General features: G+C 33.1%; 1 protein-coding gene, 1 long non-coding RNA gene and 1 pseudogene across 3 annotated transcripts; all 3 read right to left on the reverse strand.

Moving 5' to 3' along the window:
• Positions 1 to 319: 319 nt before the first annotated feature.
• LOC116118069 lies at positions 320 to 1,468 on the reverse strand. The gene is made up of 2 exons (XR_004126087.1): positions 1,403 to 1,468; positions 320 to 679 (listed from the first exon to the last, which is right to left on the reverse strand). It is a non-coding gene; the product is annotated as an uncharacterized LOC116118069 (long non-coding RNA).
• An 895-nt stretch (positions 1,469 to 2,363) lies between these two features.
• On the reverse strand, positions 2,364 to 7,830 carry LOC116118074 (annotated as a pseudogene).
• A 2,126-nt stretch (positions 7,831 to 9,956) lies between these two features.
• Positions 9,957 to 16,112, reverse strand: LOC116118067 (vacuolar protein sorting-associated protein 9A-like). Of its 2 annotated transcripts, XM_031404049.1 has the most exons (7): positions 15,961 to 16,112; positions 15,136 to 15,283; positions 14,325 to 14,495; positions 13,116 to 13,295; positions 11,911 to 12,220; positions 11,079 to 11,288; positions 9,957 to 10,361 (listed from the first exon to the last, which is right to left on the reverse strand). In XM_031404049.1, the coding sequence occupies exons 1-7, from the start codon at positions 16,002 to 16,004 to the stop codon at positions 10,219 to 10,221; spliced, it is 1,206 nt and encodes a 401-aa protein (XP_031259909.1). In that variant the 5' UTR covers positions 16,005 to 16,112; the 3' UTR covers positions 9,957 to 10,218. The 2 variants fall into 2 exon arrangements, with proteins under 2 accessions (XP_031259909.1, XP_031259910.1); XM_031404050.1 differs by lacking the exon at positions 11,079 to 11,288 and having other exon boundaries at positions 9,959 to 10,361.
• Positions 16,113 to 19,482: the final 3,370 nt, after the last annotated feature.

A 19,482-nucleotide genomic window follows, 5' to 3' on the forward strand; every position in this document is an offset into this window, starting at 1 on the left:
TCGACCTAAAAAAGAATAGTAGAATTCTACGAAGTTAATACAAATTCTTTCACTTTTTCAAGTAGAATTGCGCACACGTTGCAAATAATAGAAAACAAAATATTTATTTATTTCGATATATATTATATATAAAAAAATGAAACAAAATGATTTCAATACATCAAAATACTAAATTTTTTGTCATCTAGTATACTTAACGTGTGCCCTCCTTGACCTTCAAGGACACAAGTTAAGACAATAACCTTATAAGGATAGATTTATATGTATCCAAATCAATGGATTTTTTCTGCTAATTCAAACTTACATTTGTTAAACAATGTTCAAAAGCAATGATTCCCTTTTGCATTTACCAGTAAAACTTCATACATGAGAAATCAATAACTTCACTCAAATAGAAAAATATGACCCATATAGAACAACAAGGTGTACAAAATTAGGTACAATAAGGAGTCTTGAAAAGACCTGTCAAAGGGTAATTCTGATTTTGCATAAGATTAAGATTAGTCGGTGTTGATGATTGTAGCTACTCTATATTGTCATTGGATGTTTCTTCAACTTTGGGCCGATTCCTTTTGTACATCATCATTGGCTGATCTTGGACTCCCAGGCAATCCCTTTTCTAGATCGTCGTTGGCTGTACCTGGAGGTCCTGGACTCCCAGGTAATCCCTTTTCCGAACCTGCGTGCAAATCAAAGATTATGAGTTGAATTTACCTGATATTATAGTGGAACTTAAAGCTGAACAGAAAGCAATGTCTATTTTTTGGTTTTAAGTCATCAGATGAGTAAAACAACATGATCAAAACATCTGTATGAATCCCTTGCTTCAAGAAAATAGTGAACACACTTGTGGAACAAAGAAGAAATGAGATCAATGAAATAACTAAATTCTCGGCTTCAAATCAAATAAGCCGTACGCTGAGATTGAAAATCCAGATGCAATCCCAGCAACATTTGCCTCCACAAATCTGTAATCGAATACCATGAGAATCTAATAATGTTCGATTTAGGGGGGAAGCTAACATGGTTTCTCTACGCCATGAATTTAAGAGGTGAAGCATGGTGATATCACTATAAATCAAGGTGCCAGACTTGATACGAGATGAAGTATGCTTTTAGGGAAAGGTTTTCTACATTTGGTTACTTTTAATAAGGTTTTCAAGTCCATGACAAACTTTAAAGAGTGTACCTTGATTGTCAGACGACTTTCCTCTCAGAAAAGAACAACAAAATGAAAAGAAACTTATTATCAAGTTACCACAAACTTAGTATTCAAAAAATAGGTTAGCCAAGTGATTTCTTTTCGTTTACATGAGTTTGAGCGAGCAAGCGACAGACATGAACAAGTTTGAAGCAAAGCAAACTGAACTGGAAAACATATTACCAGAAAGAGATCAATTACCTCTGTCATCTTCTCTTTTCTCATCAATGCTGGTACTTTCGGTAGGACGTGTTAACAAGACGTTTTTTCCTTCTAACCGGAATGGAGGGAACTGTCTTGGTCAGTGAAATGTGTCTAACTGATCTACAGAGACTTGTATATTTTGATACCACATCCTTGTACACTCTCAGCAATCTCTCCAAATCTCCAACTGTTAAATCATCAGCCTCAGCTTCCATAAAAGGATAATTATATCCACCTGATTTGGTCACAGAGATCATTATATAGAAAATAATCCTAAACATGGCACTATTAGGAAATAAATAAATGATAATTATAAACTAATGAAAAGATCGCACTGTGATTACCTATACCGTTGATATAATATATCTACTATATCTACTTGATGACAGATAGATACTCTGTTATTCTATATTGTATAGAGTCCTGATAAATCCACATTTTTTTACAATCCAGAACACTGTCTGCTATTACTGGTTAACTATTCACCACCACCAGTTAACGCTAAAGACAAATTATACAACTTTGACTTGAGAGAATTTGACCAAAATTATATCTTTTACTGTTATTGACGGTAGTAGACGCCCAGTTCAATTGAAAAAAAGTCAAAACATCTGCATAGAGTGACTCTATATATAATATACAAACTTATAAAAGATAATCCAAAATTCATGACACTGCTTATACAGTATATGTACTAGAAAGATACATAAATAGATGCCAGATGGAAAAAATCTCCCAAAGTACTTCGATGTAATGATCTTAAAACAGTGTGAGTAGAAGATAGTATCAACATGTTAGAAGTTGCAGACAAACAGCATCAACCAGTCATGTATAACAGATAGATACTTCAGTAGTACAAGCTCACCACTTGTATGTATTCCGTCGCCATGAATTCTTCTGATGGTCCAGGACCTCTACATCTCCCAAGGCTTTAAAGTCGTTGAGGAGGATGACACTTCTACTTGTGGGACTTGTTGGCTAATTGCGGCTTGCATATTTTCTCAAATTCAATTTCCTCAATAGAAAGAGATTTAGCATTAAATCGACAACAAAGGTCTTGGCTGAGACAAGATTTTGTGAATAATAAGCTGCTTCTGAAACAAGCTTTGTCGCCTCCGGTACAGCTGGATGAATTTAAGGTTAGAGTGCAGCTGCGGAGGATTGGCCTAACAACACAAACTCGAACCCGTAAGAACTTCATTTTAAGAACCAATCGCTGCTCCTCGCAAGCAGCAGAATAATCAATAAACAACTTAGACATACAGTAGCCTTTCAAAATCAAATTTGTATTCTCCAAATCATGTTTGCAAGTATAACATAGAAATGGAACCAAAGATAAAAAATCTCAAAAATAGAAGAAAGAGAGGCTAAGAAATTAAACACTTTTTTATCTTTATCTTAAAAGAAAACCACCATGACGAGAATAAATTTGAGAATTATGTTTGATAAACCGTTCAACTCAAATTTGTCAAATAATGAAGGAACAAATTTCAATTGGTTTAGATAAACTTAGAAATGAATAAGCGACCTAAAAAAGAATAGTACAATTCATGAAATTAATACAAATTCTTTCATTTCTCGAGTTGTCTTACGCACACGTACAAATAATAAAAGACAATATTTACTTATTTTGATATATAAAAATACAAAAGAAAATGATTTCAATACATCAAAATACTAAATATTTTGCCATCTAGTATACTTAACTTGTGCCCTTCAAGCAAAACGTTACGATAATAATGCATAATTGAAATATTTGGGTCTTACAAGGATAGATTTCCATGTATCCAAATCAATGAATTTTTCTGTAATTCAAACTACATTTGTTACTCAAACAATGTCAAAACCAATGAATTCCCTTTTGCAGTTACGTATAACTTCATACATGAGAAATCAAAACTTAGCTCAAATAGAAAAATGACCCATATAAAACAACAAGGTGTACAAAACTAGGTACAATAAGGAGTCTTGAAAAGACCTGTCAAAAGGGTAATTCTGATTTTGTATAAGTATGATTAGTCGGTGTTGATGATTGTAGCAACTCTATATGTCATTGGATGTTTCTTCAACTTCCGGCCGATTCCTTTTTATATCATCATGGCTGATCTTGGACAACTAATTCAACAATCAAATATTCAGACATCTAGATACAAATGTAAATGCAAATGCAAGGACTAGTCAAACTCAATCCAAGTTGACCGGTTCGTAGAAATTTCAAAGCCATCTAATCCAAATAAAAAGGTAGAGTCGGTTCAGTCAACAGAAAATTAAGTCGACCAAATTTCAAGACAATCTAACCTAATTAGTCCAAATAAAGTGAAAATATGCAGCAAGATTGAGCTAACTTTAGATTGAAGAACTCAATTTAACATCTATTTCTTCAGTTTTCTTTTGACTGAACATTTTTAACAGCATATACTAATCGAACATGTTGAATTGTTTTTGAAAATTTGGATCAAATCCGATCCATCAAATTCATCAATCCTAATCAAAATGAAGTTGCCATGTATTGAATTGATCAGTTTGGATAGATTAATTGATTTTGAACAACCTATCCACTCTTAAGTCACTTCTTGAGAGCCAACTAATGACTTAATAAATATGCAGGACACGGGAACCATGATTCCAAACTGAGAAATGACGATAGGCAGAACGACTTATTACCAAGGAGAGCTTGCCTTGATCATAACATAAATAAGGACAGGAAGGAAGTCATCAGCCCCTGCTAGTACCAATTCTCCGACATTGATGCATTTAGAAGTAAATTGCTGATCACTCTGCAACAATTCATAATACAGAGAGATTCTCACGAGGAGCTTTTACAGTATTCATCTTCTGTAATTCTTTCTCCGCAAGCTGGGAAAGGAACAAATATGAATAAGTACACGATGTAAACTAATAATATCAGTCCATAAAAATGACATCTAAATTAGAAATAAATATAAAGATGAAATGGATAAAGGTAGCTCAGTCACTTGAATAAATGGCCCTCTTCCACGATGATGGTGAAGAGAACTTACATACACTAATGAACATAATCATCAGTGTGGAAGATGAATAATCAATCATAAGATCAAAGGTCCAAGCAATTGTGCTAGATCATTCATAAGCTAATTAATATCATCAAGCCTAATCACCAATTTAGTTTACATGATATTTATCTAAGAACAACAGATTTAAGCAGTTGCAAATTTTTGCAACTGCAAATCCAGCAAGAATACATTTTATAGAATAAATACAGAAACAAAATTTTTAAGATTTCCCTCATACCATCGAGGTTTGCCGAAAAAAAAATCATTATTTAAACTCAAAATAAGATGGACAAAAGAAATGCATGCAGCTAGACATTTCCCTTTTTTTTTGGAGCCAAAGTAATGCTGCATAATGTCTAATATAATAGTCAGATTAACTGCGTGAATTTAGCATATGCCCCATCTTTGTAAGTTCATCTAGTGTTTTCAAAACTCTGCCTATTCTAACAAAATAATCATTTTGTTTATCAAGTTTTGAGGCCAGGGTTTGGAAATCTAAAATTAGAACTATAAAGAACAGGGGAGCGGTCTCCCTAAATGGTTTTTTTTAATTCTAGAACCCATATTTCACTTGCGAGCAAGAATCAAAAACTTTATGTTACGATGATACATCAACTATTCAGTTCACATTCTATAATATTTATTTATTGAAGTTCACAATTTAAATGGAACAAAAGGCAATCATAACATAAGCATTAAAAATGCTCAATTACAGACCACCAACATCAACAACACTTAGAAAGTTATACCTAGTCCTACAAAAGCAGTGTAAGATTAATTTCAATCCAGACAAAATAAACTTCCCACAACAAAAGAAGGTCAGTAACCATACCAGCCATGAGCTTCATTTTGAAGTACCACGGTATATCCAAATGCTCAGGCCTCAAGAAGGTTTGCAGCAGCATATCTTCATAGATTTCCTGATCAATCTCACATCCTCAGGAGTTGAAGAAATGTCCGAGAAAACAGCTTTGCATGACATAATTCTCCAATCGCAGAATATGGAAAAAGTGTTAAAACACTAGCATAATTGTGTATGAGATGGTAAATTTCTAGAAAATTTTATAAAAACATAACTTTGAAAGAGGTTCATGACTATTTTCAGAAACTTTTGAGAAGGTCAATTAAATTTTAAATCGTTAGCATTATTTGAATTTTCCACAGTTATAATTTACACAGCCAGTATGGTAACTATTTCATATAGATTACTAAAGTACTATGGCGTAGAATTCATATTTCATTACACTGGTTTCATGTTAAATTTTCCCATGGTATACATTACAGCTAATTATTTTGTCACATGCTAAATACACAAAATAAATTTGAATTTATTCATCATGAACCTCGATAAATCTATAAAGTCTATCATTACCCAATGTACCAAAATTACAAAAAACTAGCCACTTAGTTACTGTGTCACATCTCAACACTTAATTGGTACTCTTGGACCCAAGAACATACTTAAATTCATGGTCATTCAATTTCAAAAACTATTAAAAACGAACGCCAGTTATTTTGTCACACGTGATATATTACTAAAACAACTTGAGTTATACTTTATATCTCATACTGAAAAATATCAAAAACCATGAGCAATTTAAGTTAACCAGTACCTCCAATGCAGGTCAATTTCTTCCTCGGTAGCACCAACCCACAAGGGATGATCTCTAATAGCACCTTCCATTGTGAGGTAGAACTCCTGTACCTTCCATCATTCTCAGGATTTGCAGTATAAAACGAAAACGAAACTATGAAGCTGAAATAAACATACAAACCCCAATTAGATAACCAAACCTAATCACATGGAGCAAGTTTGCAACGGTGCAACGGTAGAGTCTATAATATTACTGTACCTATGTTTTTGTTACTACATGTAACATCGTTAAACTTATAGTAATCAAAAACAATTTCTCAATACCATTTTATACACGAAACATCAGTTTAGTAATGTACACAGGGGTCTGCTCGGTATGGACCGTTACTACACCTAAATTATGGTTAAGACTACTCATGATTTAGTATCCCAAAAACGATATTTTCAGTCCAATTATTAAAAAATTGTCACCAAAACATCACTAGTAGCGTTACTAAAAACATCTTTCAAACGGGGACTTGCTACAGTATGGGTTTGGTAACGTACCATGTTATGTTTCATTTCGGTGCACCATGTTCTAGAAAACAAAAACGATTCTTCATACAATTATCAACATTGTACACTAAAATTAGCTAGTAACATTACCGCAAAACATTCTCAAACAAGGGTTTGCTACCGCACTGGACCCGGTATCCTTACCGCATCTGTGTTTCGAAAATTCTCAGTAGTGTAGCCACAAAATTTGTACAAAGACCCACAGAACATTGTTAACTATCACTTCTTTGCTACTGCACTGGATCCGGTATCGTTACCGTATCTAACTTTTGGAAATTTTCAGTGGTGTGCAACAAAATTGTACTAGACCCACCAAAACATTGTTACTCACTAACGAAACTATCACCTCGTTAACATTACCGCAAAGGTACCGACCCCATTCCACACAGAATCAAACAAATAACTAAAGTAACAAAAAAAAACCACATAAAAAAAACAAAAAACAAAAAAAAAGTAAAATGAAATGAAATGAAATAGCGAGACCTTTTGATGGATCGAACGGATCGAGGGAAGCTGGGTTTCGATGCGATCGAGAAAGTCGTAGAAGGTGACGGATTGAACAGAGGATGGCGATGAAGGTCCATTGCGAAGAGTGAGTGTCTAAGTGGGCTGGGAGAATTGATGGAATAGAAGAAGAAGCCATTAAAAAGGATAAAAAGGAGAGTAATTATTAAGATGATGGTGAGTTTAGATCGTTTCAAGAATTCAAGATTTGTATTTTTTTTTTTTTTTTTTTTTTTAAGAGAGAAGACTGTTAGGTTGCGCACGTGATGGATTACTCTCTCCAGCAGCAGAGTCAAATTTCGGGTTGACATGAAACGGGTCGGGTTTTGTTTGAACGACGTAAAAATGATGCCCATATGTTTTTTATTATTTGGGAGGGTAAACCACTTTTTTCCATCCAAATCATGGTTTAGCGACAATTTTTTCACTTAAAAGTTTTAAAATACAACTTTATTACCAAAACATGATTTTATATAAATTCTTTGAAGAAGGGTAGATAGTCAAAAACCGTTATAAATATGGATAAAATGGTCAATTAATATATTGGTCAGAAGAATCAACCAAGTTTCAATTTCAACCTTCCCCTGCCTCAACTGCACTCTTTGGACAATTTTGGTAGAAAACGTGCCAGTTTCCCATGACTCACGCCCATTGGCTATCGTTTTTAGGCCGAAATCGAAAATACTCCCTATCACTCTCTCACAAAACCCCTCCAACTCTCGTTCGTCTAACCCCTCCATTGTCGACCACCGCACATGGTTGGTTCCTGATTCTTTCCCTTTTTCGATCGCTTCCAATGTTGGAAATCCTCTCGAGACCACCAATAACTACCAACCTGCCACCTCCAAAACCCCCAACTTTCTGACGCCAATTGCATGTCGTTCACCGCTCTCCACCACCTAGGGTTTCGCATATTTGAAGACTTGGGGTTAAAACAATTGAGTGGGAGAGTGACCAGAAAACCAAAAATCAACCGATATAACACACAAAACACTCAATAATCCAATCTCTATAAAAAAAACAACTTCAGATCAATCTCCAATCAAACCCACATTCGACAACAAAGAACGTAAAATTTTGAAAACATAATAAATCATTGAAATCATGCAGAGAAGAAAAATACAGGGAACAGAGTAAGCAAAGAAGGGTTACAAATAAGCTGAATGAAACATTGGGTTAAGCAAGAATTACATTAATAAGAGAAGAAGAAGAAGAACGACAACAAAAGCAACTCTTTCTTTCATTACTTGATTCTTGTTTGGGTCAACTACGCGTATTTCGATAGTCTTTCGAACCGAACAAAGCTTCTGAATAAGACAAGTCGTACACAATTCGTGGCTAACAATATAGTAACGTTCTTGTAATTCGAACTGAGACCACAGGGGGAGCAAATTCCTTGACCCCAAGTCTTTATCACTTGGCCAACCCATTTGTTGGTTATAATCTTCTAATCTCATTACTATTTCAATATAATAATATGTTCTAATTTTCTAAATGAATTTATATTTAATTTCAACTATATGATCGTCAAGCTCCATATAATATCTAAATGAATTTGATCTTTTCATAATGTTAGCTCAAAATGGAAAAGTTTCTTCCTTTTCACATTAGGGCTTCTAGAATAAAATGACAATTTTTAACCTTCTAGAATAAAGTTACTTAATATTAGGAAATGCATTCACCAATATTTTACTTCTCCCTGTCTTGGTCCCGATACGAATAATTGTTTCTTTTGAGATTAATATTGATTATATAGTTTGACATCTTGTATGTTAAAGAGAAATTCCGAAGTATGTGACTGACTGTTGTAAGAGATTGATTTTTATTTTATGTTAGAGTTGGTTAACTTACTTTGGTGAGTTAGATACCCATTTTAAGTGCAACAGAATACTTTTCCTTTTTTTTTTTTTTTGGGTGTGTGTTGTTTTTTTAGTTTTTGGTAGCAAAATTATGTATGGAGAGAGAGAAAGAGAGGACTAAGGCTCTGTTTGGTTCACAATTTTGTGTTTTTGGGAAAGTTTTTTGAAAAAAGTAAAAAAAAAAGTTGAATTGGGCGGGTATTACGATGTAGGATTACAAATTCTAAAATACCCCTATGTTTGTTTTTTTACAAAAACACCCTTATAATAAAACATTAAAAGTTAACAAAAACACCCGAATCCACCCTCAAAACGGACAGCCGGCCACCACCACCGGAGGGTGGCCGGAGTCGCCGTAACAAAAACATTAAAATATTTAGGGGTTATTAATTGAATTAACAAATTTAGAGGGTTTAAAAAATGTGAATAAAGTTGATAATATTGTGTGTAGTTTTAGGTATTACTGTTTAACTTTTTTGGGAATACAAAGTAGTATTCCCAAAATCAACCAAACGAAGCCTAAGAAATTAAACACTTTTAGAGAGGGATTCATGTGCTTTTTTTTTTATCTTTTCTTAAAAGAAAACCACCATGACGAGGAATAAATTGAGATTTATGTTCGATGAACTTGTGCAACATCAATTTGTCGAATAATGAAGGAACAAATTTCAATTGGTTTAGATAAACTTAGAAATAGAATAAAGCTATTGTCGAGACGGAGACCTGAAAAAGAATAGGAGAATTCTATGATTAATACAAATTCTTTCACTTTCTTGAATTGTCTACAGATACATTACAAATAATAGAAGACAAAATATTTACTTATTTTGATATATATTATTATAAAAAGATGAAAAATATAATTTCAATGCATCAAAATACTAAATTTTTGTCATCTAGTAGCTTAACGTGTGCCATCCTTGATCTTCAAGGACACACGTGTTAAGACAATAATCGCATAATTGAAATACTTGGGTCTTATAAGGATACATTTTCTATGTATCCAAATCAATGAATTTTTTCTGCTAATTCAAACTACATTTGTTACTCAAACAATGTTCAAAAGCATTTAATTCCCTTTTGCATTTACTAGTAAAACTTCATACATGAGAAATCAAAACTTAGCTCAAATAGAAAATATGACCCCATATAAAACAACAACGTGTACAAAACTAGGTACAACAAGGAGTCTTGAAAAGACCTGTCAAAAAGGGTACTTCTGATTTTGCATAAGATCAAGATTAGTCGGCGTTGATGATTGTAGCTACTCTATATCGTCTTCAGACGTTTCTTCAACTTCCCGGTCGATTCTTTTTTTATATCATCATTAGCTGATCTTGGACTCCCTGGCAATTCCTTTTCTAGATCGTCGTTGGCTGTACCTGGACTCCCAGGTAATCCCTTTTCTGAACCTGAGTACATATAAAAAATTATGAGTTAGATTTATCCGATATTATTTTGAAACTATAAAGCTGAATATAAAGCAATGTCTTTTTCTTTTCTTTTTCTGGTTTTTTAAGACAACAGATGAGTAAATCGACATGATCTAACACATTTGTTTGAATCCCTTGCTTCAAGAAAATAGTGAACACACTTTCGGAACAAAGAAGAATGAGATCAAAGAAATAACTACAGTTCTCGGCTTCAAATTAATTACGCAGTATGCTGAGATTGAAAATTCAGATGCAATCCCAGCAACATTTGTCTCCGCAAAATCTGTCATCGAATACCATGAGAATCTAATAATGTTCTAATTTTACAGGGGAAGCCAACATGGTTTCTCTATATGCCATGAATTGAAGAGGTGAAGCATTTGGTGATTATCACTATAAATCAAGGTGCCGGACTTGATTGACTATGCTTTTAGGAACAGTTTTCTACATTTGGTTTCCATGACAAACTTTAAAGAGTGTACCTTTGAATGTCAGACGACTTTCCTCTGGAAAAGAACAACAAAATGAAAAGAAACTTATTGTCAAGTTACCACAAACTTTAGTATTCACAAAATAGACTAGCCAACTGATTTCTTTTCGGTTACATGAGTTTGAGCAAGCAAGCAGCAGACATGAACAAGTTTGAACCAAAGCAAACCGAACTGGAAAACATATTACCAGAGAGAGTTCAATTACCTCTGTCATCTTCAGAAGGAAAAAACAAGACGTTTTTTCCTTGTGAACCCGGAATGGAGGGAACTGTCTTGGTTAGTGAAATGTGTCTAACTGATCTACAGAGACTTGTATATTTTGATACCACATCCCTGTACACTCTCAGCAATCTCTCCACATATTTAACTGTTAAATCATCAGCCTCAGCTTCCATAAAAGGATAATTATACCCACCTGATTTGGTCACAGATGAATCATTATCTAGGAAATAATAGTGAACATTGTTGCACTATTAGGAAAAAATAAATGATATATTATTCAAACTTACAAATAAGTCTGCACTGTGATATACCTATACCATCGATATAATATATCTATTTGATAGACAGATAGATACATTGTTCTTCTATATATATATATGTATAGGGTACTCTGATACATCCACATTTTTTTACAATCCAGACCACTGTCTACTATTACTGGTTAACTGTTCACTACCACCAGTGAATGCTAAAGACAAATTATACAATCTTTGACACGAGAGAATTTGACCAAAATTATATCTTTTATCTAAATTGTAAAAAAAGTCAAACATCCGCATTAGAGATGACTCTGTATATAAATAAACAAAATTATTAAAAGATACTCCAAAATTCATGGCACTGCTTATGTAGTATATGCACTAGAAAGATACATAAATAGATACTAGATGGAAAAAATTTCCCGAAGTACTTCGATCTAATGATCTAAAAAAAATGTAAGATAGATAGATAATAATCAATATGTTAGAAATTGCAGACAAACAACTTTAACCAGACATGTATAACAGATAGATACTTCAGTAGTACAAGCTCACCACTTGTATGTATTCCGTCGCCATGAATTCTTCCTGATGGTCCAGGACCTCTCACATCTCCCAAGGCTTTAAAATCGTTTGAGGTGGACGAGACTTCTACTTGTGGGACTTTGTTGGCTAATCTTGCGGCTTGCATATTTTCCTCAAATTCAATTTCCTCAACAGAAAGAGATTTAGAATTTAAATCGACAACAAAGGTCTTGGCTGAGACAAGATTTGTGAAATAATAAGCTGCTTCTGAAACAAGCTTTGTCTGCCTCCGGTACAGCTGGATGAATTTAAGGTTAGAGTGCAGCTGCGGAGGATTGGCCTAACAACACAAACTCGAACCCGTAAGAACTTCATTTTAAGAACCAATCGCTGCTCCTCACGAGCAGCAGAATAATCAATAAACAACTTCGACATACAGTAGCCTTTCAAAATCAAATTTGTATTCTCCAAATCATGTTTGCCAAGTATAACATAGAAATGGAACCAAAGGGCACATAAAATATTAATTTCCTCACCTATTTTTCTAATTTATATAGTACAAAAAGAAACGTGAAGTGATGATGAAAAAAGAAAATACCAAGAATATACATACGCCAATAAAAAATCTCAAAAAATAAAAATAATATTTTACAGCTAATTCAACAATCAAATATTCAGACATCTAGCTACAAAGTGTGTTTGTAAATGCAAATGCAAGGACTAGTCAAACTCAATCCAAGTTTGACAGGTTCGTAGAAATTTCAAAGCCATCTAATCCAAATAAAAAAGATAGGGTCGAGTTCAAGTCAACAGAAAATTAAGTCGACCAAAATTCAAGAAAATCTAACCTAATTTAGTCCAAGTAAAGGAGAAAATATACAGCAAGATTGAGCTAACTTTAGATTGAAGAACTCAATTTAACATCTATTTCTTCAGTTTTCTTTTGACTGAACATTTTTGACAGCATACGCTAATTGAACATGTTGAATCGTTTTTGAAAATTTGGATCAAATCCAATCCGTCCAATTCATCAATCCTATTCAACATGAAGTTGCCATGTATTGAATTGATCAGTTTGGATAGATTAATTTTGATTTTGAACAACCCTATCCACTCTTACGTCACAGTTCTTGAGAGCCAACCAATGAATTAATAAATATGCAGGACACGGGAACCATGATTCCAAACTGAGAAATGACGATAGGCAGAACGACTTATTACCAAGGAGAGCTTGCCTTGATCATAACATAAATAAGGACAGGGAGGAAGTCATCAGCCCCTGCTAGTACCGTATTCTCTGACATCGATGCATTTAGAAGTAAATTGCTGATCACTCTGCAACAATTCATAATACGGAGAAGCTTCTCACGAGGAGCTTTTACAGCATTCATTTTCTGTAATTCTTTCTCCACAAGCTGGGGAAAGGCACAAATATGAATAAGTACACAATATATACTAATAATATTCAGTCCATAAAAATGACAATCTAAATTAGAAATAAAATATAAAGATGTAACTGGATAAAGGTATAGCTCCAGTCACTTGAATAAATGGCCCTCTTCCACAATGATGGTGAAGAGTAACTTACATACACAGAATGAACATAATCATCCATAGATAATCAATCATAATATCCAAGGTCCAAGCTATTGTTGCTAGATCATTTCATAAGCTAATCACTACTCATCAAAGCCTTAATCACCTAATTTAGTTTACATGATTATTTATCTATGAACAACAGCATATAAGCAGTTGCAATATTTTTGCAACTGCAAATCCAGCATAAAATACATTTATAAGAATAAATACAGAAACAAAATTTATAGGATTTCCCTCATACCATCGAGGTTTGCCAAATAAAAAAAAATCATTATTTAAACTCAAAATGAGATGGCCAGTGGAAAATGCATGCAGCTAGACATTGCCCTTTTTTTAAGCCAAAGTAATGCTGCATCTAATGTCTAATCATAATAGTCTGACTGATTGTGTGAATTTAAGCATAAGCCCTATCTTTGTAACTTCATCTAGTGTTTTCAAAATTCTGCCTATTCTAAGATAATATCATTTTGTTTATCAAGTTTTGAGGCCAGGGTTTGGAAATCTAAAATTAGAACTACAAAAACAGGGGACCGGTCTTCCCTCAATGGTTTTTCTTTAAATTCTAGAACCTATATTCACTTATCGAGCAACAATAAAAAAACAATTATGTTACGATGGTACATCAACCATTCAGTTCACATTCTATAATATTTATTTATTGAAGTTCACAATTTAAATGGAACAAAAGGCAATCATAATATAAAGCATTAAAAATGCTCATTACACCACCACCATCACGTCAACAACACTTAGAAAACTATGCCTAGTTACAATAAGCAGTGTAAGATGAATTTCAATCCAGACAAAATAAACTTTCCACAATAAAAGAAGGTCAGTAGCCATACCAGCCATGAAGCTTCATTTTGAAGTACCACCGGTATATCCAAATGCTCAGACCTCAAGAAGGTTTGCAGCAGGCATATCTTCTCATAGATTTCCTGATCAATCTTCAAATCCTCAGGAGTTGAAGAAAACGTCCGAGAAAACAGCTCTGTCATGACATACTGCTCCAACCCCTGCAGCATATGGCAAAAGTGATGAGACACTAGCATAATTGTGTATGAGATGGTAAATTTCTAGAAAATTTTATAAAAACATAACTTTGGAAGAGGTTCATGATTATTTTCAGAAACTTTTGAGAAGGTCAATTAAATTTTCACACCGTTAGCATTATTTGAATTTTCCATAGTTATAAGTTACACAGCCAGTCACGGTGACACTATATATACTAAACTAATATAGCGTTAGAATTCATATTTCATTACACTGGTTTCATGTTAAATTTTCCCATGGTTATACATTAACCGCTAATTATTTTGTCACATGCTACATACTATAAAAATAAAATAAAATTATAATCATCATGAACCCTGATAAATATATAAAGTCTATCATTACCCAATAGTACCAAAATTATGAAAACCTGACCCGCTTAGTTACTGTGTCACATCTCATTACACTTAATTAGGTACTCTTGAAACCAAGAACATACTTAAATTCCATAGTCATTCAATATTTTCAAAAACTATTAAAAACCGACCAGCCTAGTATTTTGTCACACTTGATATATTACTAAAACAGACTTGAGTTATACATTATATCTCATACTGAAAAATTATCAAAAACCATGGGCAAAGTTTTTAAGTTAACCAGTACCTCCAATGCAGAGTCAATTTCTTCCTCGGTAGCACCAACCCACAAGGGATGATCTCTAATAGCACCTTCCATTGTGAGGTAGAACTCCTGTACTCTCTTCCCATCATTCTCAGGATTTGCAGTATAAAACGAAAACGAAACTATGAAGCTGAAATGAACATACAAACTTCAATTAGATAAACCAAACCTAAATCACATGAAGCAAGTTTGCAACGGTGCAACAGTATTGAGTCTATCAATATTACTGTACCTATGTTTTCGTTACTTCATGTATTTTAGTATTAAAAAACAATCTCCCTAACAGGGGTTTCTTTTTTCCCCAAAAAATTATCAGAACATTGTACACTAAATATCAGCTTAGCAACATTACCGCAAAAATCTATCAAACAAGGGTTTGCTACCGTACTGGACCCGTTATCGTTACCGTATCTATGTTTCGCAAATTTTCAGTAGTGTAGCCACAGAATTGTATAAAGACCCACCAGAACATTGTTACTTAGTAACCAAACTATCACCACGACAACTTACGACACTGGTACCTGTTTGCTACTGCACTGGACCGGTGCCGTTACCGTATCTAAATTTGGAAATTTTCAGCAGTGTAGCAACAAAATTGTACTAGACCCACCAAAACATCGTTACTCACTAATCAAACTATCACCTCGGTAAAACGCACCGGTACCGACCCCATTCCACACACAATCAAACAAATAAACTAAATTAAACAAAACAAAACAAAAAAAAAATCCATCATAAATAAACAATTAAACAAACCCAAATTCAGAAAATTAAATAAAAAAGTAAAATGAGATGAAATAGCGCGACCTTTTGATGGATCGAACGAGATCGAGGGAAGCTGGGTTTCGCATGCGATTGAGAAAGTCGTGGAAGTTGACGGATTGAACGGAGGATGGCGATGAACGGAGGATGGCGATGAACGGTCCATTGGGAAGAGTGAGCGTTTAAGTGGGCTGGGAGAATTGATGAAATAGAAGAAGAAGAAGAAGAAGCCATTAAAAAAGATAGAAAGGAGAGTATTTTATTAAGATGATGGATGAGTTTAGATCGTTTTGAGAATTCTGAGATTTGATTTTTTTTTTTTTTTAATAGAGAAGACCGTTAGGTTGTGCGTGTGATTACTCTCTCAAGCAAGAGCGTAAAATTTCAAATTTCGGGTCGATATGAAACGGGTCGGGTTTTATTCGATAGACATAAAATTATATCTAAAGAGATTTTAATTATTTCAAAATTAACAAAATAATCATGTGTAAGAAACAACAAAATAAATAATAAAATTCCATTAAATAATCATGAGAACTCTAGAATTGATATAAACAAAAATCTCTTCTAAAAAAAGATTTTTAAAAAGTAATACTTTAGACGGATGTCATAAGCCACCTCATCATGGTCTTGACTCCTTTATTTATACTTAAAAAAAAAAAAATGTACCATAAAATCAACAATAAAACATTAAAAATTTCAAAAATACTACTAAAATATTGATTGAAATAAAAACTCTCAATGAATTAAACCACCAAAATGTGTATGTATTTTGAAATATTTAATAAAAAAAATATAATCCGTCCCCGTTACAAAATACTAAGAAAAAATATATAGAGACTTTATAACTCAATGCATGTGAACTAATGCCTTTTGTTTTAGGCTATGAACATATAATTTCTATGAATAAATGCTCTTTTGGTTTGAACCCACGGATTACAAGTATAATTTCTATATTAGTTGTTATGTGGTTTGACACTTTAATTGTGCTTATGTGTCTCTTGGATTTCATAAGTTCTTTAGAAATATTTGTTTAAGAACGATCACTATCACTAAATAGCTTAATGATAAAAAAGTAAAATGAGGTTTTATGAATTTTTAAGTTTAAATCTTCACAGGCTTTAATAGAAGTGACCATTGAAGAGCTTACGTAGTCGTTCAACTTCAAAGTTCTGATAGATTAGTTGAGATACACACAAACTGATTTTTCAAGATCAATATTATCTAGTCATAAGAGACTCTTCCTGAAGAGTGAGAAGGGATACCTACACAAATATAAAGAGTCATAATTGATAGAATTATAAAACAAAAGACAAAAAAATAACATTAAATTATTTGCAGAGGCGGAACTAGCAACTGGCTGACCGAGACTGCAAGCCAGATCAAAATTTTAAAATAAATTTATTGGTTAATTTTTTTATTTTTATTTTTTTGTTTTTAAAGTATAGTGAAATATTAGATATAAAATGAGCTTTACAATTTACAGGTTTATAAGATATAAACTTAGTTTATATCTAAAATTTTAGGATATGGTAATCCCAAATTATCATCATCTTTTAGAGAGGAGGATGATGACAGTGAATTCTCCTGCCTACATTTGTAATGTATGAAAACTTCTTTTCCATTATGATTTTAAAATATTGTGTTAGAACACAAGCCTAGTATTGATCTATACACCAACACAAATCAATCACACCAAGATTCAAGAATAAAACAGACACTCAAACAAGCCACGATTTACCGTGGTTCATTTATCCTTTTATGGATAAGGTACATCCACGTTGAGCTCAAGAACGGTATGAGCTTGCTGCACTATCTATTATCAAGAACAATCAAGATTACACAGATTCGACACTCACCAGATCTACACAAATACAAACTGCAATCAGCCTAACAAGATACCCTCTGAATATCGCTAACCCGAGAGAACAACACTCTCACCCGAATGATTAATCTCCCTAACCACTCGAACTGATTACACCACAAGCTGGAATAATAATCTCAACCCTAACTCAGAAAATGCAAACCTAGAAAACCCTAAGAAAAATGTGTGTCTCCCTTTATTCTGAACGAAAGAGAGTTTATTTATGGTTTGACTGAGTGATTGATTCTAGCCGTTAGATCTGGAGTGCATCCTGCGGTTTAAATTAGTCCCGGTTATTATGCCTAAAACGACGTCGTATTCCTTTACCCAAAACGATGCTGTTTCAGGCTTCCACATTAACATATTGATATGTGATAGCATTTGACAATAGTTTAAGAGTAATACTACACTTACAAAAAATTTTTACAAAGATCTTCATATAAAGTGATATGACAAAAAATGAATAAAAAAGTGAATTTAATGAATTTAACTTTTTGTTTCACTCTTCTATTTATTGTTTATCACCTCATTTTATATAAAAATCTTTATAAGATTTATTTGTAAGTATAATATTATCACCTCATTTTATATAAAAATCTTTATAAGATTTATTTGTAAGTATAATGTTACTAATAGTTTAACGTTTTATTATAACTTTCTTCGTCAGGAGGTAACTTTCTGCAATGATTGTAAGGTTGGAAGCTAGTAAAATTATTGTTTTTTCAAAAAGGGGTCAGTATCCATCATCATCATCTTCTTCATCATTATTATTATCATTATTATTGAATTTCTTATATACAAAAAAGATGTTGCCTTATATTTAATATTTCCTTCATTGCACGCTATTTGTCAATTTTCATGAGTTATGTCACTATTAGTTTGTCACTCTGTTGTCTTATTTCATTTGTTAAAGGAAGAAATAATGTCAACAAACCAGGTAATGGACTTCTATATCTCTTGTTGAGGCATAACAACTTACTTAATACAAGCATGTGAGATATTCTTTCTCTATTTTTTTTTTTCCCAAAATCATTGCCTTTTTTATTGGGAGAGCACTTCTATATAATATGTATTTATTAATGGGTGTACCCTCTGAATAGAGTGACTGAAGCAGTGTTGATTAGAAAATGTTTCGCGGTGCTCTTGAGATCTTAGTTCCGATACTGGTACGACCTTTCCAACTTATATATGAAATTCTTATCCATTTTGAGGTCTTTGTAACGATGAAAAACTCATTACATTTTTGCAGGATCAAAGAGTGCAAAAATCTCCAATATTGCATCTCTTGAACTTTTGGCGATCATCAAGAGAAGTTCTCTTCTTGAATCTTTTCCGGAGATGGCTTGCTGGATCAGATAATGTTTTCCTAATAGATGCCAGCATCCATGTAAAAAGGTTAATAATCTTCTTCTTCTTCATTATTTATTTGTTTTTTCAAAATTTTATATATAGAAAGAGATAGCCTTATATTTCCTACATTGCTTGCTATTCTCACTTTTCATGGCTATGCCACTTTGTTATCTGTTGTCTTGCTATTCTCACTTTTCATGGGTGATGGACCTCTATATATTGCAAGCACTTGAGATATTCTTTCTCCACTTATTAGACTTATTCTTATATTTTCCCATAATCATTGCCTTTTTTATTGGGAGAGCATTTCTACATAATTTGTATTTATTAATGTTTTAAGGCATATCCTATGA

Source organism: Pistacia vera, unplaced genomic scaffold (genome assembly GCF_008641045.1).
Source record: "Pistacia vera cultivar Batoury unplaced genomic scaffold, PisVer_v2 Contig836, whole genome shotgun sequence".
Taxonomy (NCBI): Eukaryota; Viridiplantae; Streptophyta; class Magnoliopsida; order Sapindales; family Anacardiaceae; genus Pistacia; species Pistacia vera.